Source organism: Hirsutella rhossiliensis, assembly GCF_020360975.1.
Source record: "Hirsutella rhossiliensis strain HR02 chromosome Unknown scaffold00004, whole genome shotgun sequence".
Taxonomy (NCBI): Eukaryota; Fungi; Ascomycota; class Sordariomycetes; order Hypocreales; family Ophiocordycipitaceae; genus Hirsutella; species Hirsutella rhossiliensis.
This window is the reverse complement of record NW_025408670.1, coordinates 4,818,849-4,839,851: the sequence shown is the minus strand read 5'-3', so window position 1 is coordinate 4,839,851 and position 21,003 is coordinate 4,818,849. Positions and strand designations below refer to the sequence as shown.

The 21,003-nt window shown below is 58.3% G+C and overlaps 6 protein-coding genes across 6 annotated transcripts; 3 read left to right on the top strand and 3 right to left on the bottom strand.

Moving 5' to 3' along the window:
• Positions 1 to 504: 504 nt before the first annotated feature.
• Positions 505 to 1,955, top strand: HRG_04780 (fumble domain-containing protein; the record flags this gene model as incomplete). Its single annotated transcript, XM_044863251.1, has 3 exons — positions 505 to 774; positions 836 to 1,118; positions 1,171 to 1,955. 3 exons carry the CDS (start codon positions 505 to 507, stop codon positions 1,953 to 1,955), a joined length of 1,338 nt encoding a protein of 445 aa, XP_044721865.1.
• Positions 1,956 to 2,469: 514 nt separating this feature from the next.
• HRG_04779 (uncharacterized protein) lies at positions 2,470 to 3,009 on the bottom strand (the record flags this gene model as incomplete). The annotated part of the gene is made up of 1 exon (XM_044863250.1): positions 2,470 to 3,009. One exon carries the CDS (start codon positions 3,007 to 3,009, stop codon positions 2,470 to 2,472), a length of 540 nt encoding a protein of 179 aa, XP_044721864.1.
• Positions 3,010 to 3,810: 801 nt separating this feature from the next.
• HRG_04778 (2OG-Fe(II) oxygenase superfamily domain-containing protein) lies at positions 3,811 to 4,815 on the top strand (the record flags this gene model as incomplete). The annotated part of the gene is made up of 4 exons (XM_044863249.1): positions 3,811 to 4,199; positions 4,269 to 4,345; positions 4,422 to 4,639; positions 4,747 to 4,815. 4 exons carry the CDS (start codon positions 3,811 to 3,813, stop codon positions 4,813 to 4,815), a joined length of 753 nt encoding a protein of 250 aa, XP_044721863.1.
• A 2,273-nt stretch (positions 4,816 to 7,088) lies between these two features.
• Positions 7,089 to 9,913, top strand: HRG_04777 (sel1 repeat domain-containing protein; the record flags this gene model as incomplete). Its single annotated transcript, XM_044863248.1, has 6 exons — positions 7,089 to 7,479; positions 7,541 to 8,087; positions 8,160 to 8,541; positions 8,611 to 8,643; positions 8,713 to 9,700; positions 9,777 to 9,913. The coding sequence occupies 6 exons, from the start codon at positions 7,089 to 7,091 to the stop codon at positions 9,911 to 9,913; spliced, it is 2,478 nt and encodes an 825-aa protein (XP_044721862.1).
• A 3,146-nt stretch (positions 9,914 to 13,059) lies between these two features.
• On the bottom strand, positions 13,060 to 15,386 carry HRG_04776 (heterokaryon incompatibility protein (HET) domain-containing protein; the record flags this gene model as incomplete). The annotated part of the gene is made up of 5 exons (XM_044863247.1): positions 13,060 to 13,170; positions 13,232 to 13,760; positions 13,809 to 14,325; positions 14,705 to 15,209; positions 15,273 to 15,386. The coding sequence occupies 5 exons, from the start codon at positions 15,384 to 15,386 to the stop codon at positions 13,060 to 13,062; spliced, it is 1,776 nt and encodes a 591-aa protein (XP_044721861.1).
• A 1,243-nt stretch (positions 15,387 to 16,629) lies between these two features.
• On the bottom strand, positions 16,630 to 17,635 carry HRG_04775 (cysteine-rich secretory protein family domain-containing protein; the record flags this gene model as incomplete). The annotated part of the gene is made up of 2 exons (XM_044863246.1): positions 16,630 to 16,688; positions 16,744 to 17,635. The coding sequence occupies 2 exons, from the start codon at positions 17,633 to 17,635 to the stop codon at positions 16,630 to 16,632; spliced, it is 951 nt and encodes a 316-aa protein (XP_044721860.1).
• Positions 17,636 to 21,003: the final 3,368 nt, after the last annotated feature.

Below are 21,003 nucleotides of genomic sequence, written 5' to 3'. Positions count from 1 at the left end.
CATGTATGACGTAATCTGCTTGTATCATTATGACGAGCTCAACGAAGAGAAATTGAAGAGGCGATGCAGACGACGATCGAGTCCAATGCGAGTCGAGTCGAGTCGATTGCCAGAGTCCGATGGTTCGGAGGCATTTTGCGTCGGCTGCCCGTCCGTCCACCGGCGAATTATTGCCAGAATCGCATGTTGCCTCGGTAAAAAGGGGCCCGAAGCTAGCACCTGGAATGGACAAGTATGGGGATCTTGTGAGCCTCGGCCAACCGGTTGAGAGGTATCGATAAGCGGCTGGAGCTGCTGCGCCCTCCGAGCCGCCGGCATCCGAGCTTATCTCAGCCATCCTCGCCATCCAACTCTCCCCGCTGCCGGCAGCGCCCAGACTTCAAAGGCACAGACGTCAGGTCTTGCTTGCAAAGGTCGCTGTGACGCTACCGGGCTCATACATCAAGCGAACATCTCTCGGCGCAGGCTCAATGCGTCGCCGCAGCGCGCGCGCCGAGCTTCATCATGACCCCCGCCGCCGAGGACCACGAGCAACGACGGAACCAGCCGCAGAGACCCAAGACGGTCACTTCGACCGACGAGATTGACAGCACCATCACGAGGCCCGGCAGTGTCAAGATCAACGTCAAGGGCGCCTTCATCGTCGATCCCGACACCTCCACGCCGGCTTCCGGCAATGGCCTGGCAAACGGCGCCGGCAGTCCCGGGCACCACGAGACGAGCGATATTCGACTACCCAACCACACGGCTGTGGTGAGCCACATCGCCGTTGATGTAGGCTTCCCTCTCTCGTTTTGTTTGCGCCGAGAGCTTTCCCGGCTGATGCCCCTCCTAGATCGGCGGCTCGCTCATCAAGCTCGTCTACTTCTCGCGAGAGGCTCACTCGACCGAGCCCGGCGGCCGTCTCAACTTCCAGAGCTTCGAGACGGACCGCGTCGATGACTGCGTCGAGCTCATGAAGCACCTGCGCGACAAGCACCTCGAGCTCAACGGACCGCGGCCCGGCGAGCTGTGCGTCATGGCCACGGGCGGCGGCGCCTACAAGTTCTACGACAAGATCCGGGATGCCCTGGGCGTCAACGTGCTGCGCGAGGACGAGATGGAGTGTCTCATCATTGGTGCGCCGACAAGCACCCCGTGCCGCTTGCAAGCATGCTGACACCGTCCCAGGCCTCGACTTCTTCATCACCGAGATTCCCCGCGAGGTCTTTACCTACTCCGATACCGATCCGATGCACTTTGTCAGCCCTCGCGAGACCATATACCCCTACATGCTCGTCAACATTGGCTCGGGCGTGTCCATGCTCAAGGTCACCGGCCCGCGCTCCTACCAGCGAGTCGGCGGCACTTCGCTCGGCGGCGGCACCCTCTGGGGCCTGCTCTCCATGCTCACGAGCGCCCGCACCTTTGACGAGATGTTGGACCTCGCAGGCCACGGCGACAACGCAAAGGTCGATATGCTCGTCGGCGACATATACGGCACCGACTACGGCAAGATCGGCCTCAAGAACACGGCCATTGCCTCGTCGTTTGGGAAAGTCTTTCGCATGAAGAACGCGGCCGAGGCTGCCGCCGCCGACGGATACGGGGGCCCCCCGAGCGACAGCTTCTCCGACGGCGACGTCTCGCGGTCCTTGCTCTACGCCATCTCCAACAACATTGGCCAGATTGCCTTGCTGCAGTCCCAGATCCACCAGTTGTCCGACATTTACTTTGGCGGCTCCTTCATCCGTGGCCACCGCCAGACCATGAACACGCTGAGCTATGCCATCAAGTTCTGGAGCAAGGGCACCAAGCAGGCGTATTTTCTGCGCCACGAGGGCTATCTCGGTGCCGTGGGCGCCTTTCTCAAGAGGCAGCCCAAGAACTGGGGCCGCAGGGGGAGCTTGGAGGGCATGGATGAGATGCTGGAGATGAAGAGGAGCGTCAAATCCGAGGAGGGGAAGGAGAAGTGAGAGACGATCAACGCTCATGGGTGTTGCGAGATGGAGACGGATGGTTGGTGTTGCAAAAGGTAAGACGCTCGTTTGATTTCCTTTTCTCGGAAAGACGGTGGATCGTGCTTGGATTGGGATGCCCTGGGGCCAGATGCTCGGGCATGCTGGAGGCACACGGCGTTTGCGATGATAGAGCATGATCTGGAGAAGGCGGATCATTGAAGGTTTTGTATTTTTTCGGCTGTCGACGAGCACAGCAACTTGGAGGCTCCAGGACTCGAGGGTTGATCTTGGGTGCAGCTTCATTGCGGAACATGTCTGGAACGGCCTGCGTGAGGCGCAATCCAACTTCGGGTTTCGGTCATGCTTCATGCTGAGTATGTCCGATGAACCTTGGTGGCTTCACGGGTTGTCTACATAGACGCTGGGTATAGGAAGATGACGCATTACCGCTGTGTTCAGTTTTCATTGGTTTGGTATAGAACAAAGAGAGATGCGCGCCGAAATCGAGGCCAGATGAGGAAAGCGACCATCACTTCTTGGGCGGGACGTCGCCACCTGCGCCCGACGTAGGGGGCTTTTCCGGGGGTGTTGCATCCATGCCGAGCTTATCGAGCAGCGACTTCATCATCTCCTCCATCTCCCTCTCGGCCTCTGGGTCCATGCTGCCGGGCCTTTGGAGGGCGGCCTGGGTACGTTGGCGCAGCTCGGCGACGGAGCAGAGGTCGAACCCCCAGCCGATGCCGCCGGTGAGCAGGACGCCGAAGCTCATGACGTTGAGGGTGGCGAGGCCGAGGGCCTGGGCGGCGAGACCGATGCGGTCGGAGCCGTCAAATACCGGGACGCGGCGGTTCGAGGTGTGGAAGGCGGGGAGGGAGTCGAGGCGGCGGCGGAGCACGGAGCGGCGCGAGACGGCGACTGAGGCGGCGAGGAAGGTTGCGCCAGCGACGAAGAGGCCCATCTGTCGGAGCTGGCGGGCCAAGGGCGAGTAGGCCGACGTGCTGGAGGTCGAGGAGGTCGAGGCCTGGTCCGGGGGAGGAGAAGGCGGCTCGTCACCGACGTTGGGGGGCATGGTGGGCGTGCCGAAGGACATTGGACGAGGGCATGAGACGGGCAGACGGTGTAATATTCGAGAGTTTCTGTGCTCTCCTCTCTTGGCCGTATTGTCAGGGCGGCTCGTCAAAGTCCGAGGTGCGGGCAGTAAGAATCCGGCATCTCGAGGTTCCTCTACTCCGTAAAGCCCTGTTGATTGGCGGGCGCTGAAGGTCAAGCAGGGATGGGGCTGCATCACCTGCATCAGGGCGAGGTCACTCGCATGACCATGCAGGTCATAGGTCATACTCCACCCCCATACTTTCACATACGGCCATACCTGCATGAGAAATTCCGATCCCGTCCGATCTCGGCTAAATAAGCATGTAAGGGGCAGATTAGTAGTTGGGTCGGTGACGACCAGCGAACACCGGCTGCTGTATGTCAATTTCTTTTTGGAAAATATCCACCCAATTTTTGCCGATTTTACTAAGTCATGGCGAACTGGAGCCCTGATGGATGGGGCGTGTGAGTGCAAGACTGCATGCAAGCACGGGTCGCATTAAACGCGGCCGCCTCGAGAGAGCTGTTGGCCAGTTGGGAGGGCTGTCGGCAGCATGTTTAATTTGTTGCCGCATGCATGCTCCACGTGGACCAGGGAAGCCTTGTTGCGGCTGGGGCTGCTATATTTTCGACTTGCGTGCTTCTACTTTCATCCCCCCTACTAAGCATATCCGCCGCCCTTCCGAGACCATCTTACGAGGTGCGCTTGTTACGCTCCAATTCTCCCGCATCTCGGACCTCGGTGTCGCCTTCAACCCTCAAGCTTACCCTCCTCATCATGCCTAAGCCCAAGGCATCGTCATCCTCCAAGCGCCCATCCCAGATATCCTCTGCACCCGCGCCGACAAAAGCACCACCTCTATCGCCGCCCGCCTGGCCGCAGTTCAAGCCGCCGCTGCCCGTCGCCGACCTCACGCCGCAACTGCACCCGGCCACGCCCAGAATCGCCCTCGTCCCGTCCTTCTTCCCGCGCTCCCTGTGCCGCGACTATGTGGCCTTTCTCCGCACGCTCCCGCTGCAGACGACGCCGGCGCGGCCGAAGCGCGGCGATGCGGTGCGTGTCAACGACAGGCTGCAGGTCGATGATGCTGCCTTTGCGGGGCGCTTGTGGGAACACACGGGGCTGAGGGAGGCTCTCTCCGAGAGCGCCCATGTCAGAGACTTGTGGTCAGTTTTCGTCTTTCCGCTCTGGAGAGCAATTGGAGGCTGACGGTGTGCTGTTGCTTCTCGGAATAGGGGCGGGGAGCCCGTTGGACTTAGCCCGAATATCAGGGTATACCGCTACTCCAAAGGGCAATACTTTGACTGTCACTGTGGGATACCCAAATTGGACCCCATCGTCTTCTCCTCTTCTCTGTATGGTCGGCTAACAACGAGGCCCAACGGCAGACGACGACCACAACGACGTGACCCTCCCGACGGAACCGCCCACGCCTGCCCGCACCACCTGGACCTTGCTGCTCTACCTCACCTCGGCGGCAGAGGGCTGCGTCGGCGGCGAGACGGTATTTTACCCCCATGACCGGAAGTCGTCGGCCGAGGAGATTGCCGTGCCGCTGGAGACGGGGATGCTTCTTCTCCATAAGCACGGTGCCGACTGCCTGCTGGTGAGTCTTTGCCTTTGCCTCACGCTGGTGCCTGCCTGCTGGATTGAGTCGTGCCGGTGATGAATCTGATTGCGCATCGCTTGCTGATTGTGGACCTTTACATGCAGCACGAAGGCCGCGAAGTGACGGCAGGGGAGAAATGGGTCTTGCGCACCGATCTTTGCGTCAGATGGTGACGGGCTCCTGCGATGAGATGAGGGGCTTTACGGACGAGTCGATGTTCGTGCCGCCCTGGATGCACAATAGGATTTTGCGTGAGGAGTTGTTACATCGCCAAGAAGCGAGTAAGCGACTTCCCTTTGGAACTACTGTGCAGGCGACTCATGGCTCAGGGTCTCGCAGGGTCAAAGGACGTTGGAGTCTCCAATCGAAGAACCGGATGCATTATCCCAGATACCCGGAGCGGCCCGGACGGCACGCGACTTTAGCGATCACACGACATCTGCCAGGTATTCAACAAAGGGGCCACTTTGCGCCCAAACAAGGGCTCCCGCATTTTGTACCCAAGGAGCACGCATGGCGGTTTCGGCCTTGCGCCGACTACAATATCTACCATTACGACGGTAAGGTAGTGGACCTCTAGAAGCATCTTTGAAACGTCTAGCGAGATGCGTCTAGTCGCGCCAGAAATGCTGTCAGCGCGCTGTAGCGAGCGGGAGTCAGCTCAGGGGGTGCTTTGCCTGGGCGGCATTCTGAAGCTCCTGGAATGCCTAGTAACCAGTCAACTGCCGGACAAGATGACAGTCCAGCATGCTCGACACGGCCTCTTTACGTCTTGACGTCAGCGCTGCGCAAACGTGTCGGTCGCAGACTTGACTCCTTTTTGACTCTCCTTGACTCCATGGCCAAACAAGCCACCGTCAGTCTCGCGATAGAGGCTTCGTTTCGGTTCCTTGCAGCACAAGGCAACACTGCAGCCAGCATCCATGTGGCACAGCGCCAATCGTTTCCCTGTTGGCACCACGAACAAACGCCCCTGAGCTGCGGGCTATGTACAACTGCACTGTATCAGCTGTGCACTTCCATTGGCCGGGGGGCACCCTTGTTGATGTCGGGGCTTCCCGCAGGCAAGAGGCGCCTGTTGCATGGGGAAGACGTACAGTATCAGGAATCGGGGCTCTTTGATTGGGGACGAAGACGCCAGTGCTATGCGTGTCATCATCAGCCCAAAGCTCTGCTTTGCAGGTGTTGGTGGAAGTCTCTCGGCCCCCCAGGCAAGGAAACTGGGCGGGCAATCCCATTGGATCTTGTCGCTTTGGCGCTTCCAACTCTTCAAAAGTGCTTCATCCTTCTCGAGGTGGTGGCCAGAGAGCTGGCGCTTGGGCCGCCGGGCGTTGCGCCAGCCCGAGAGGCTTACACTTTGCGATTGCGTGCATCAGAGTCGCAAGGGTGGTCAGACTTTCTCGAGAGAAGTGCTATAATTAATTAATACTGCTTGTTTTCATTCCATCACCTACAAATTGTGTATGACTGTAGGCACGCTGGCCGTGTACCTCGCGCAAGGGGGTACCTGGGAGGTACCTCTCAGCAGATGAATCCCACAGACACCAACCACTCCCTGCGCCGACATGTCGCGTCGGCTTGAGAAAAGCATGTATCGAGGTCCAGAACCTTGCCGCGAGTTTTTACAGTCTTCTGCTTGAAAGGCCTCTCCGGCGCAGTCATTGGCAGGCGCCCATTCGATAAATTTCATCCATGCCTGTGGTCAGGCGGCTCACATGCCTGGCCAAGGCGCCTATCACGCCCCCCTCCCCTGCCCACGAGGCCCTCGAGCAGTGTCCACTGAGCGTGACCCCACGCTCTGCTGCATGTTTGTAGGTAGGTACCGTCGAGGTAGCGTGCGCATACCCAGGTACCAGTCCCAAGTCCTGCGTCTTTCCCGTTCAAATGATGCTCTCTCGCTCTCTTCCCCCCCTTCATCATCACGAGACACGCGCACACAAACACCCTCCTCTCGTGCCTCATCCACGCGCACTCACTCGGCGGCTGGCCTTGGTCCGCGACTCTGGCTGCTGCTGGAGAGTGTATGTCTGCGTTCCCGCGCATGCCGGAGAACCCACACTGGCTAGAGCCACCTGTTCGGCCAAGAAAAGCAGCAGTACCCGCTTCCAGGTCGCTTGGGTGTTGAAACCGCCGATCAGCTCCCAGCCGAAACGCCAGCGACGGACGTATTGTCGACTCCCGGAAGGCCCCTACCGATGCGCCACTAGCTAGTTCTCTCCCCTGTCCGTCGGCCAATCCGCGATCGCCCACGGCCAAGGCCAACTTCGACTCCTTTTCTTCCTCTGGGCAACATCTCTAGCATCGTCTAGGTATCTCGCGCTGAACCTCATCACCCAATCCCCCTTCTTTCCCCACGAGGGGCACTCTCCATACCATCACTACGCCTGCCCGCGACGCCTTCAGTCTTCGTCATCGTTGTCGCTAAGTCGCGGGCAACCCGGCCATCATGGCCTACCACGGAGGATACGGCGAAGCTAGTGGGCCACAGCGCCCGTACGCCAGCTCGGCCGCGCATCCTCCTGGGCCCCGTGGCTTCAACGACAGGCCACCGCCCACCCGCCAGTACGCGCCGCGCCGATCGCAAGACGATTACGGAGATGGATACGGCCACGACGATCGTGGCGGAGGCTACGCGCAGCAAGGCCAGGGCTACGGTCAGCCGCGAGACTATTACCCGCCTGGTCCGGGAGGCCGAGGGGGCCCAGCAGCCCGCCCTTCGACTGCCGACGGCCGCCGAGGCGATCCCTACCCGTCGAGAGCGAGGGGCATGGACCCCGGGTCGGAGCCTGCCCGGGGGCTGCCCGCTCGTCCGCATCCCCAAAACTCAGATCATGGTGGTAAGCTCGTTTCCCCGAGGATCCGTCGGGAAAGTCTCGCTCACGACGCACTCCTTACCAGCCGGTCGGCAACCGCCAATGGCCAACGGCCGACCCGGTCGCCACGACCCTGCCTATGGCATGGACCAGGACCTCGCTGGCCAGATGTCGGGGATGGCTCTTAATAATGGCCATCCTGCGCAAGGGGACTATGGACGCCCGCCTATGAACGGCAATAGAGGGCCTCCGCCTAGAAATTATCCCTCTCGTGGCTACAGCGACCCAAGGCCGGGCCCACCTCCTCGACAGGCTCCCAACGGCTACGGGGGCTACGGCCACGACTACCCGTCCGGCCCTAACGGAGGAAACCCCTCGGGCGATCCGAACCCTCCCGCTCGAAGCATGACGGCGCCTGCTCACGACTCTGACCCGAGGCACAACATGCCGCCGCCGCCGCAGCGAACCGAGACGATGCCATTTAATGGCCCCGCTGGTCGGGGTGGCGTACCGCCGCGGCCCTCGACCGCATCGGGAAATCGGCCTCCTCCACGAAGAATCTATCCTCCCGAGTCTCAAGGGCTGCCGCGGAACGGTCAGGGCGGCGGATACCAGAGCGCCGGCGGATATGGGCACGAGCAGACACTGTCGTCCGACGATGTCTTCAACTCTTATTTCAACGATTCTCATCGCCGCCGATCCAGCCTGCCAGACATCGACGGCGTGCCGGGGCTCGCTCGAGGAAATTCCTTTGAGCAACCGCAGCGCGGCGCGCATCAGATGCCGAGGCTGCACCATGCCAAGTCCGCGGCCAACGTCCGTGAGCCTCAGGCCGCCGTCTTCGAGATGGCGTCCGACATGCCCGCGGTTCCCCCCGTGCCGCAGGTCCAGCCCTATCGACCCGAGTTCGGAGGGGGGTATGGCCAGTCTGGTGGCTACGAGCAGATGGCGCCGCCGCCACCGCGAGGCTACTCCGGCAGCGATGGCCTATCGCGGACGGGCACGAATATGTCGCAGAACTCGAACCCCGATGCATTACCTTCCCACCCTACGCCAGTGCGTCCTGGATTGATGGCGAATTCCATGGTGAGCATGAACGACAGACCACCTCCGGTTCGCAACTATGGCGGCGTGCAACAAGCCGGGCCGATGCAGCAGCAGCAGCAACCGCCGCCCCAGCAGCGGACGGTCCTGCGAGCCGGCCATCAAGTCATGGAGCCGGCTCCAATGCAAGCGGATGAAGTGGTGACGCCACAGGAGCTCGAGAGGCTGCGCATGGCCATCAAGACCAATGCCGGGGATCAAGATTCGGCCCTGAAGTTAGCCAGGAAGCTGATCGAGGCCGCTGATGTCCTGGCGCCCAAGATGCCGGACGCCAAGCAGCGAGCCAGGACCCGCGAGCGCTACTTGTTGGACGCCCAGAAGATACTCAAGAAGCTGGCAAGTGCCCAGAACCAAGACGCCATGTTCTCCATGGCCGACGGTCTCGGCAAGGGCCTCTTCGGCCACGAGCCGGACAACAAGGAAGCCTTTACGCTCTATCAGTCGGCTGCGAAGCTCGGCCACCCTGCGGCGGCGTATCGGACGGCCGTGTGCTGCGAAATTGGACATGAGGAGGGCGGTGGGACGCGCAAGGATCCGCTCAAGGCGATGCAGTGGTACAAACGGGCGGCGACCCTGGGTGATCCGCCCGCCATGTACAAGCTGGGCATGATCTTGCTCAAGGGCCTGCTGGGCCAGCAAAAGAACCCGAGGGAAGCGGTCGGGTGGCTGAGGCGGGCAGCGGAGCGAGCAGACGGCGAAAACCCGCACGCGCTGCACGAGCTCGGGCTGCTGTACGAGTCGGCGCAGCCCAACGACGCCATCATCCGCGACGAGCGTTACGCGCTGAGCCTTTTCCAGGACGCGGCGGAGCTTGGGTACAAGTTTTCGCAATACCGGCTCGGGTGCGTGTTTGAGTACGGCTTGATGGGGTGCCCGATCGACCCCCGGCAGTCCATCTTCTGGTACTCCAAAGCGGCGGCGCAGGAGGAGCACCAGTCGGAGCTGGCGCTGAGCGGTTGGTATTTGACGGGCAGCGAAGGCGTGCTGGGACAGAGCGACACCGAGGCGTACCTGTGGGCGAGAAAGGCGGCCGTCGCCGGGCTGGCCAAGGCCGAGTACGCAATGGGATACTTTACCGAGGTGGGCATCGGCGTCCCGGCCAACTTGGAGGATGCCAAGCGGTGGTACTGGCGTGCTGCTGGTGAGTTTTCTTTGGCGTTTTGCCGTGGCGAGTAGGCGCGAGATGGTGAAGATACTGACGCGGCACGCACGCACAGCACAAGAATTCCCCAAGGCACGAGAGAGGCTCGAGGACCTCAAGAGAGCAGGCAAGCACGGCCGTCCGAGACCACGCGAACGAATATCCAGAAGCCGCATCGAGAAGCAGCAGGAGGGAGAGTGTAGCATCATGTGAGGCACTGGAAGATGCGAGCTGGCAAGGGACCAACTGGGTCATCATTGGTCGACCAAACTGGTCTCGCCAGAGGGAGACGACACGAGGCGCATCGAATGAGAGGGCGTGTTGTGGCAGAGAAGGCGGCTTGGCTGGCGTTCAAGCGCAAGTCGCTACGACTATCCCCTTTTTCTCACTCTTCTTTATTCCACTCTTCCTGGATCTGCGAGAGCCCGCGGCATTCGGCCGGGATACTCGAGAGATGGCGTGGCTGTCATGACGGGAGGGCTTGATCAGGGAGTTGGGTTGGTCTGGAGCATCTGGTACATGTGGGCGAGCATGATGAACCCCACGGGACGAGCGAAGTCTATTCAAAACGCCATGGAATGTATGCAAGCAAGACAAGAGAGGCCAGAAGCAGGCACTGGTGCCGGGAGCTTCCGTAATATCCACGAGTAATGAGGACGCTTTGGCGATGCGGAGCGGCGTGATGTTTTTGACATTGACCGGATCAACGTCGCCCTGACAGGGAAAAGTTGTTTTATTTTCCGTGGCCAAACAGTCTGGGTTATGGATGCCGTTGGCTTGGCAGAGGAGGATGAGGCGGGTGGGGGGTGGTGAGGACGAGGTTGGCTAGAATCTTCTGAGGTGATGGGATGGTCAAGAGGAAAGGGGATTGGAAGGGCGGGAGCTTACGGCGAGAAGATATGCTTCTTGGCCGGCCGGCCGGGTGATGTTGAGAAGGAGGCGGGAGGGGCCGCGGAGGGGCCGCGGAGCCGACGGCCGGGCCGCAGGGTGCCAACGGCGGCGGAGCGGGGGCCGGGTGGGTCATTGCGTGGGCAAGTGAGCCGCGCCATCTGGTTGCCGGCGGAGTGGATGGGCTCAGCGAAAAGTATGCGTGGTTGAGCAATGCACCCCTTTTCCTTCTTTTGTCTCTTCAGGCTTGCCCTCGACGAGAACATGGATAGGGGCTTTAGGGGACCCGTCCTGAGGGCCTAGACGGTTTGTCACTGCCGCGACTGACGGCCGTAGGATAGACCGGTTTGGAGTGCTGCAGTTATCTTATAGCGTGGGGTTTATCTCCGTGTGCTAGGAATGTAAGTTTAATTTTCCTTGAACGAGTCATGTCATAAATTTGAGGCCAGCTGGGGGCTCATTGTCACCTTCTCGTCTCCCAGAGTTGAATACAAGTTGACGGGGGAAGTGAACCGACGACGGCGTAATGAATCAATCGACAACCTGGTCGACTCCCAGATTCGTTGCTCATTATTGAGCACACGGCGAACAATGTTACCCCGACGAGTATATGTAGGTCCAGCACTCGGAGCCTCGTGGAGATGGCAAATCCCCTCTTCACCGTTGCTACAACAGTATGTCGCTGTCTCGCTAATCCTAGATGCGGGAACCCTGTCAGGGGCCTTTCTGAGAGCGAGATGCCGACTGGATATCTCTTAAGCCAGACGCAGAGGACAACTGGGACCAATGTATCCAGAATTCGAGGGCCAAAGCGGCTCGGTCAAGTCGGTAGCCTTCTCGCGCAACTCCTCGCTCATCGCGTCGGCCTCGGACCATGACACTGTCCAGCTATAGCGTGTTGACGAAGTCCTCGTTATCCACCACGCACAAATCCTCTAGCATATTCGTCCAGGTTCCCATCTTCCCTGCGTGAAGGCACCTTATGTGTCGGCGGAAGTGGTCTATTCTGCGGAACTTCCTTGGCGGATCGCACTTTCTGGACCTGTGCACGTCTTGCATATGTCGGATCCGTTCGTCCCAGTCCCTTTTTGTAGCGTGCCTCTGTATGACGCCGCCGTTGCTGGGACCGCGTCCGGATCTAGGGAGTTCATGGCCACAGTAGCCGCACACATCAGCCTCGCCGGGGCGATTCGTCGAATCCTGGAGAGGGAGATCATGGCCCGTCAGAGCCGAGCAGGTCCAGTATTGTCGGCCACGTGTGTTCCCGTAATCATTGTCGCAACGGGGGTATCGGTCTCGTCTCTCTGGTTTGTTGTCGGTTGCCGGTTTGAATGACAGGGTAGCCCTCTCTACACCGCCCGCCAAGACTGCGTTTTCCACGTCACCGGTATGGCTACCGGCTGAGCTGAAACTTGCAACACTACCTGACCTTTGTATGGGTCTCCTCTCGCGCGAGTGCCCTTCCTCTTCCCCCGGGGGGGCGGATCCTTGCATCGGGCTCCTGGTATGGAGCCCAAGGGCTTCTCTCCAACCAGTTTTCGAACTGTCCGGGACGCTATCACTATGAGTTCGTGCCCAGGGGTCATCCGTGGTGCGAAGCTTGAATTCTACCCCCGGGCTCGAATTACATGCATTGGAATTTTGAGAAATGCTGCTGACCCATGAAGAAAGGCCCCGATCAGAAACAAAGTGGAGTAGTCCATATTCTGGAGGTACATCCTCTCTGAGCGTTGCCCATCGAGCCCAAGTATGTTTGCTCATGAGACGGGTCACGATGCGGCGCGGATCCACACCCGCCTCCTCAGCCAGCCGAGCGTGGGCGAACACTTCGAAGGTAGCGTATGAGAGAAGAGCAGGGTAGTCTTCCAGGACCTGGGACTGGCATGTAATCGACGACTTCATCGAATCAGGGCTTTCTGGGCCGCAAGCATGCAGAGACATTTGGCCAGAAGCGAGCTCGTCTGTTGCCGACATTTCCAACCATCGAGCAATGTCGATATGTCTAGCAGAATCGGATGACTTCTTAAGATTCTCCAGCACGGGCCTCTCATCTCGTATCTTTAGAGCCCGTTTGTCGTGTGGCGATGGGGTTCTTTGGTGGGTTCTGCACGTCGTGCTGTGAAGAGGCGGGCTGCGACCTTGCCTTGCGCCATCCTGTTGACGATCCTGAGCTCGAGCGGTATAGTATCCCCCCAGCCCCGGTGACGAGGGAAGAAAATCTGGAAATTTCCACCTTGCCTCATCGTCTCCAACCCATTGTATCAGCTTTGTCCCGTTGCAGAATGGGGGTGCAGAACGCCGCGCGTAATCAGATTCTGCTGCCGGCGATCCTACCCCTACTGGTTGATCCTTTCCACATTGCCTTGCGAGAGTCCGCGCCTGGACGAGCGCATCCAGTTCTGTGATGTCCAGATAGTCCAGGCATGTATCCATTATTGAAAGATGTCCAAGGCCGACAGATAATGACGCATCTATGCTGGGATCCAGTACGAAGAACCCCTCGCCGCGCAAGAAGAATTCATGTACCGACTCGTGTATGACTTGAACGACCCGAGTTTCACCGCAGTCGAGATCGAGGGATCCTGCGCCGGCGCATACGGATATTGTTTCCAAGCTCCTATCCTGCAACTCATCTGCCCTCACCTTCACCTCGATCAGGCCCTTCGAAATACTCCTGATCTGCTTCTCTAGCTGGTCTTCAGTCTCGGTAAAGCTGTCCGACATGCGCCATTCGTGCAAAGACGAGGGTGGTGGTTGTCTGCTGAACGCCATGATGTGGTGCCATTCGTGAAGACGAAGGGTTTTTCCAGCTAGAACAGCCCAGTGGAAGACTCGGGCGGTCAAATGTCTGTCTTTGGGGTCGATTGATGAGAGCATCTGAGAGAATAGTGTTTCGAGCTCTCCAGGCACAATGGTAACCTGGTTGAGCATAAACAGCAAACCTTTTCCGTCATCCCAGCTCTTGAGTGCGTCGTCCACCACTAACACGACCCAAAGAAACACGCCAGAGGACTTGCTGAGGATCCTGTCTCTCAGGAGGTACCATCTCCGCTCCATATGGGCAATTCCAAGTTGCAACCTTTGTTCCACATAAGTTTTGATGTCTTGGTCGTTGCAAAGCTCCATGAATATATTCGGGCAGTCGCTCAAGGTAACAGTGAAGAGGTGTCGGCTGGAAATGCAGACGTCTAGGTCGGCTCCTGCAGCATGCGCCGCCTGCGTGATAAGCCGCCAAAAGTAAGCTAGAGACCGTGTATTCTTCGAACTGCACTCATCGAGGGCATCGATGAAAATGATGGCTCGCTTGGTCGTCGGCTGGGTAAACATTGACTCGAAGAAGGATCTCAGCTCTGGCACGCGCCAAGAGCAGCTCTGGGATCCATGCTCAGCCCGCACGGGGTTCTTTTCTGCCCAGGTTTCGCGGAAACGGTGGAGATGCTCTCGATACCTGGGCAAAAGTTGAAATAGCAAGGAGCGAAAAAGGCCAAGCGGCGAGTGCTCCAGCTCATCTCCCTTGGCATTGAAGAAGAAGGCTGCAGTGCAGTAATCTGATTTGCCTTGTCTCTGCGCAGCTCGGCGATACGCCTCTTTCAGTAGAATAGATTTTCCGGTTCCTGGCTTGCCCTTCAGCCAGAGGAGGCCGCGATGCTCATTTCGATTTCGACCATGGAGCCAGTCCTGATATAGCTCGTGCTCAAAAAGCCAGAGACAGGTCTGGTCAGCGGGCTTCTCAAGACCTAGGCGCCGAGTATGAATGTTGGGAAACCACAAAGAGCGAAGGCAAGAATCATCAGCCTCGCTGAGTCTACCCTCATTTGCCTCTGGCGACTTGACATGAAGCATTTGTCCAAGACGGTCCATACGCCCCTTGTGATGAACCCGTGCGTCCGCTTCTTCAGGAGATGGGACCATCGAATGCAGCCCTCGAGCGACTTTTTCGCAATGAGTTTGGGTAGTCAGCTCCAATGTCCTTGCATTCTCGTGACTCATTGGCCTGAATGGCCTCGGCGACTTCAAGCCAGTCTTGGTAGCTACACATACCTCGTAATGGTCCACGCTCGAATGCCGAGCGCTTCTCAATCACCTCCTCAAGCCGGAAGAATGAGTTCCTCGCACCCTCACCATATATAAGGGGCAGGTTGACCTCGAAAATGCCAAGTAGAGCATAGGCTTTGTCCTCTTCGATTTTTGTTGTGCGGTCCCTTGCCCATGACATGCGCTCCCACAGAGTGAAGTCAGATAGGGGGTATCCGCGAAGTGCCGCAACTGGGATCCCCGTTATTTCGTGAAGTTGGCGCTCTAGAGACTTTTTGTCTCCGAGCCGCTGACCTTGTGATGAGAAGAACTCGACGGATGATGGAGCGAGAAGCTCCTGAAGCGTCCAGCCTCGGGTGAACCATTTACTCTTCCGAAATGCCGATTCCCACGCAAACAGGGTCTCGGCGGAAGAGGCGTCGGCAGAAACGTCTGATAGGTATACATAGCATCTGGTTGCTTCCTGATACCAGCGGAACATGGAGTTGATGGCGGTGGAGAGTTCAGTGCTGTTGGATTTGTCGATGCAGCACGTGTCGACCCAGAAGTATTGAAGATAATCGGAAGCCGCCTGGTTTCTGCAAAACTGAATCTTTCCATATCCATGTTTATGTTCTCCTGTGCCTTGTACAATGTCTTTGGTTGCAACCTCCATATCGTCATCATGCCTCCACGTGTGTGAAAGTATGGCATAAGGGGGTAGGTCGTCTGTGAGATCCCTGGTCAGGACCACTTTGCCATCTTGGACCTTAAGAAGGCGCATGATTGGTCGCGGATGGACGGCGGCGTCCACAGACGTTGTGAAATGTCCGATTGCCTAACTTCCGAGTCAAGAGGAAACGAGGTGCGTTGAGGAAGAGGAGACGAAAGGGCTGCTCACGCACCGCCAGTCCTCCAGATCCCCCGCTTTGCCTCGAGAGGACTCGCTTCCCATTGGCTTGATTCGGTTCCAGGTATACTCATTGGCTGGCCGGCTCTGATGTTGCCTTTCGTCCAAGCTTGTTCTAGAAGCGAGCAGAGCTGGGTGCGAGTTCCACCATATTCAATCCTGCAGATATACCTAGACCTTTTCCAAGAATGCGACCTCGGACCCCAATGCTCAGCCGCAGCAGCCTTCTGTCCACGCCGTGGTCCGACATGGTCCTCGACTCAATCAGGCTCTCGACGCCGCCGAGGCTGGTCGCGTGGTGAAAGAACCGCATCTCGCTCGAGAGCGCCACTTGGCCATCTCTCCGTCCTTCATCCAGACGGCGAGCACGGCCCCGTGGCCCCGTGGCCCCGAAGCCCCGTAGCCCCGCGGCATCTGCTTGGGCGGCCCAGCTGCCCTGCTGCGCCGCCTCGGGTTGGAGGCTGCCGTGCTGCGCGCGGTCGAGAGGTGGATATCCGATTGAAGCACCGACTTGTGTGACGGCTATAGCTTGGTGGTTGGTTGCTGAGACGTGAAGTGAAGTTGCAGTTGAGAAAAAGAAGAGCGCCGTATCTCTCATGTCACTCATTCCGTGTGTGTGGTGGCGAGGAACTACAGATAACCCGGGGTCCGACTACGGAGTACCATGACCATGGCTTTCCTCGACGACATGGCAAGAGCAACAAGCAACTGGCCAAGACGTAAAGCATAAACGTACAAGGTGAGACAGTTCGGCAGCTAACAAGATAAGACAAAGATGGATAGAGTCCGACTGGGGGAGCGCGTCTTGACGACATCACCCGCCGTCATCCTACGCCAGACGGCCCCCTTCATCATCTTCCGTTCAACCCTGACGCGAATCAGACAATAAGGACTATAAACTACACTAAAGAGCGCCTGACCCATGGACCCAGGGACCCAGGGACCAGCAGATCCCCGAGACAGTGTCGCGGGCCAGTCAGACCGGGAAGGAGAGTATGTGTGTGTGAGAGTGAGAGAGAGTAAGAAGAAGAAAAGAAGGCCTGCTTCTCGCGGTTTGCAACAAGGCGTCACTCCTTCAACCCCCCCAACGCCGCCGCATGGGCCAAGACGACAGCCCTTAGCGGTAGACTGAGTTCTGCACAGGCGCGTAGGCGTCGGTTTGCCCATTCGATGCCACTATGGCAGCGTCAATACCACGAGTCTGGGGGAGATTGCAGGCGTGTGTGCTTACCTGGACCGCTGAATCGGGCAACGGAGAACCAGCCGTTCGTCACAGTTCTCTTCACCACCGGAACTCCGGAAGAAGATTTCTCAATTATGTTAAGCGTCGTGCACAAGTAACTTGCGACGGCGAACTCGTTGAAGGAATCGCTGAGAATATTCTTGACGTGTCCAACACTGGTGGCCTTCTTCTTGCCTGCAGCCACGTTGCCTCTGGCCGTGGTTTGCACGACGTCGGGCTGGGCAGGGTTGAACCATGGCAATTCATCGTCATACCAGCTTTCAAAGCTGGCATTCAAAGCCGACAGCTCGTCCTTGAACGTGGCACCTTGCTCCTGCCAAGCGATGTTCTCGGCTACAGTGCCGGGGCTATCGAGCTTCATCTCGGCATGCGTATAATTGCATCCCTTGGCCCAGTCGAGAGCATCTTTATGTAGGTCATCGGTCCACGTCAAATCTTTCAACCCAGCCTTGACGGGGTTGTTCTTGCGCGCGGAGTTGTGCAAGTTCGACGCTGTATCTTGGTATCCCTTTCCCTTTGGTTCAGAACTCTGGGCGCTGTTCTTCTTTTTTTCATCTTTGGGCGCCGGCTTGGACTCCTTCTTGTTTTCTTTCTGCTCGGCTGCTGCTGCTGCCGCCGGCTCGGCAAACTCGGTCTCTGGGATGTTTGCGGGCTGGGCGACAGTCTTGGCTGGGACCGGCGCCAGGGGGGGGACCACCACCGTGTCGCCTGTCTTGTCGCTCAACTTCGAGTACATGTCTGAGGGTATGGTAGCTGAGTAGGTCGTCACTGGGTCCATCTTGACCGAATGCCTCAGTCGCCCAAGGACGCCGCCGACGGGCTGGCTATGGGGAAGCGCCGCCGCGAGCGGGATGGCGGCGAGCAAGAGAGTGGATCGCATGTTGACTGCTTCGTGGTGGCCAACGTTGGGCTTTGTATATCGAATGTATATGGGGGGATATATGTATATATCAAGGAGTGTCGTGACGAACGGAACGGAAACGGTTCGACGAGCCGAAAGGGGGCGAAATGGGAGAACAAAGACAACACAGTAAACAAAGGGGTAACTGGGGAGTATGCTCCCGAAGAGGAACAAGGGGGCGTGAGGAAAGGAACGGGTCCGACGAGAAGGAATGTTTAGTCGAGCTGTAGATATCGTACCGCCACGAGGCTTCAAAGGAGGGGCCGAGAGAGGGGAGAAGGAGGGTGAGAGCGAGCGTCGGGTTATATACTTACAGTGGAACATGCTTCTACCCAGGCCCTCCTGACGGCCACGCCCACGAATGAAAGGGCTATAGCTTACCGAGCACTCGCGAGCTATAGATGCGGGTCGGCCTGCCCACCGAGGGCATTTGATATGGCGACCCCAGCCATCAGTCCAAGCAAAGCTCTGCGAGAGGCGAGCTTGGCTCAGGCCAGAACGGCCGGCTGCTTCTCCACAAGCCCAGGCACGCGCGCCGCACTCCAGCACTCCCCGCTCATGGCCCCAGCGGTGCCTGCCAAGAGGCCAGCGGACGGGGCGCGCAAGTCAGGGCGTAGGGGAGGGACAAGGTAATGCACCGTAGGAAGTAGCTTCATGCCGTGATGTGCAAAGTACCGGAGCCGCTGGATCATCCCTGAAGCAGAGAGAGAGAGGAGAGAGGGTCGGACACTTGCCGGGTGTCGTTGACAGGAGGGCGGGATGCAGTTACAAACAAACAAACATGTATACATATGCATAGGGCTGGAATCTCTCACTTCTGACAGAGTCAGACTGGGCGTTGACATGTCGCGGCAGCTGAGCGTTTGCCCGGCTGTCGATCCAGGGGTTCTGCCGTTATCCGAAGGTTGACCTCGCATCAACCGACTACCGGCTATATGAGTGCCGGGCGGTAGATAGACACACACATACACGAGCTCTAAGAGTCTTATTAAGCTCATGCCATCCTATATCAGATGGCCCTTGTCCGCAATATCAGGGCAAAGCCCAAGACTGTCTGGCAGAGGCGAGCAAATGAGCGCCACAATGCGGCGCCGGAAGGCAGGGGGCCCGAGCAAGACCCGCCGTCGTGTTTTATGCGTGACGACGCTAGTGAAAGTCTCTGCGGGAGTATATGAGCATTCGATAATGGAGAGGGCACAGTGACTGTTGGCTTCTTGCTTGCATGTACATGTAATTCCCTCTCGGCATAGATGCGCACGTATAGACGGACGACGCCGCAGTACAGAGCGGGTCTGTACATACCTGCACAGCTGCTAGGGGTGAGAGGACCTTGGCGGGCCAGGCGCGTCCGGCTCGCAGACTTTGCCCGTACAAAGAAAGACGACCACGGCCTTGCCAGATGCTCGACTGCGGCACTCCAGACGATGGGACGGACAGACAAGCGGCAGGCAGCCGTAATACGAAGGTGGACATGTACGGGAGACGGCGGCATTCGAGGGCCGTGCAGCGTGGGATGGCCGTTTTGGCGAAAACTGCATCCATGGCTGCAGACTCGTGGGCCATTTGCGCGAGCGGCTGGGCAAGCCGAGCGTCGGTGCAGACAGGTACAGTACCTCCTACAGTGGCAACAAGGGAGGAGAGGAAAAAAGTATAAAGCAGAAAATTTCGGCCCCAAGCCGATTCCAAAGAAAGGGGGTGGAGTCTTGGCAGTTGGTGGTGGGGATGGGAGAAAAAAGGGGGGCCCGATGACGACGAACTGGCATTGTTTCCACGTTGTTTTTGTAAATTAACAATCCAAGGGACTGGCTAATGGGCCTTGACTGCTCCCTGCAGCTTCATCGAGGCATGGACGGCGGCAAGGCATTGATGTGTGCGCAAGTTGCAGTAAAGCAACGATCCCGGGAGCTGAGCGATGATGAATGCCTCTTGGCTGGCGTGTCCGGGGATGCAAAGGAGCAAGGAACCGGCCGTTTATGCACGCCAGGCTGGGAGGGCCCAGCATGGAGAAAGAGAGTTAGTTGGAGAGAGACGGACTGAAAAGGGGGCGTGCTTCGGGCCATGTCCGGCGTCGCAGCAAAGTGGGGCCGACGGCGAGCCGGAGGGCATCCACGGATCCCGTACGTACTCCGCAGCTACACACACGGTCAACTCATATAACTAATAACTACCTAGTGTATCCGTAGTCTGCACACACATGTCTACGCTCTCGAAACGGCTTCATCCTTCAGAGGCTATTCTTCCTGGACGCAGGCAGCCTGCCTCCTCTCCGAAGCGAGACGGGCACCCGGGTGCTGTGCACGACAAAGCACACGGCCATTAGACTTCCATTTCCAGATGAAACAGCCATTTCCCTTGCCCGTTCTACAAGCTGTGTGTGCCCTGGCATGACTGGTGCGAAGACAGCGTTTCTTCAGTCGACACTCGCGGCTTGTGCGGCCGCGGCGGCCACAGGGCACGAGTGACTGGAACTAAGAGCCCTGCAGCAGCTCCCTGTCATCACTCGTCAAGGCCTGGAGGACGGTGGTGACGGACGGTGCAGCAGGAATACTTCCCCTCGCGCCGCCCCTGCTGAGGCTTGTCCTTCTTTTCTCTTTCGTGGATAAGAAGACGATTGACAGACGTGAGGGAGCAGCACAAAGAACCGTTGGTTGAAGCAGACGACGCCCAAAGAGGGAGGCTTCGTATATATGCATGCATGCAAAGTCATGTTGATATTTTTGCATGTGCCAGGTGCCGGATACCGCTTCGACGAATGAGCAATGATGAGGAATGAAGAGCGTCGTCTCCATGCAACCAATTGGCAGCTGATGCTGTGCAATGCTCATCCGACCGGGGGGGGAAGGGGGGATCCGCGTCTGGGGTTCCGTCCGCCTGACCCCGAAAAAGGGGGCATGCCCAGATAGCTAACTACTCTGACAGACACACGGGGTGGGTGGATGTGCCTGGAGCCTCGCTTTGAGAGAGATATATATATATATTGTATGTATATGTATATATTTATATTTATATGAAAAGGCCTTGATAAGGAGACGGCCCAGGCACATTGGCCGGCTCTCTCGACCTCGCCCTCGGTCCTCGTGCGCGTCTCTGCCACCATTTGTCACGTCGGATGCCCCGGGTTTTGCTTAGCACGGACGGCGGCGCCTAGTCATGGCCCTGCCGCATCGGGGTCATGCGTGGTCTGTCGGCCGGGGCGAGATTGCATCATCCATCATCTGTCCATCCATCATCGTCGCCCGGCATGTCCGTCCGCTTCTGCACGCACTGCAGCAGCAGCACACTCGTCGATTCGACGACTGAGACGGGCCCCAGACATCTAGCAGACATCTAGCAGACATCTAGCAGAC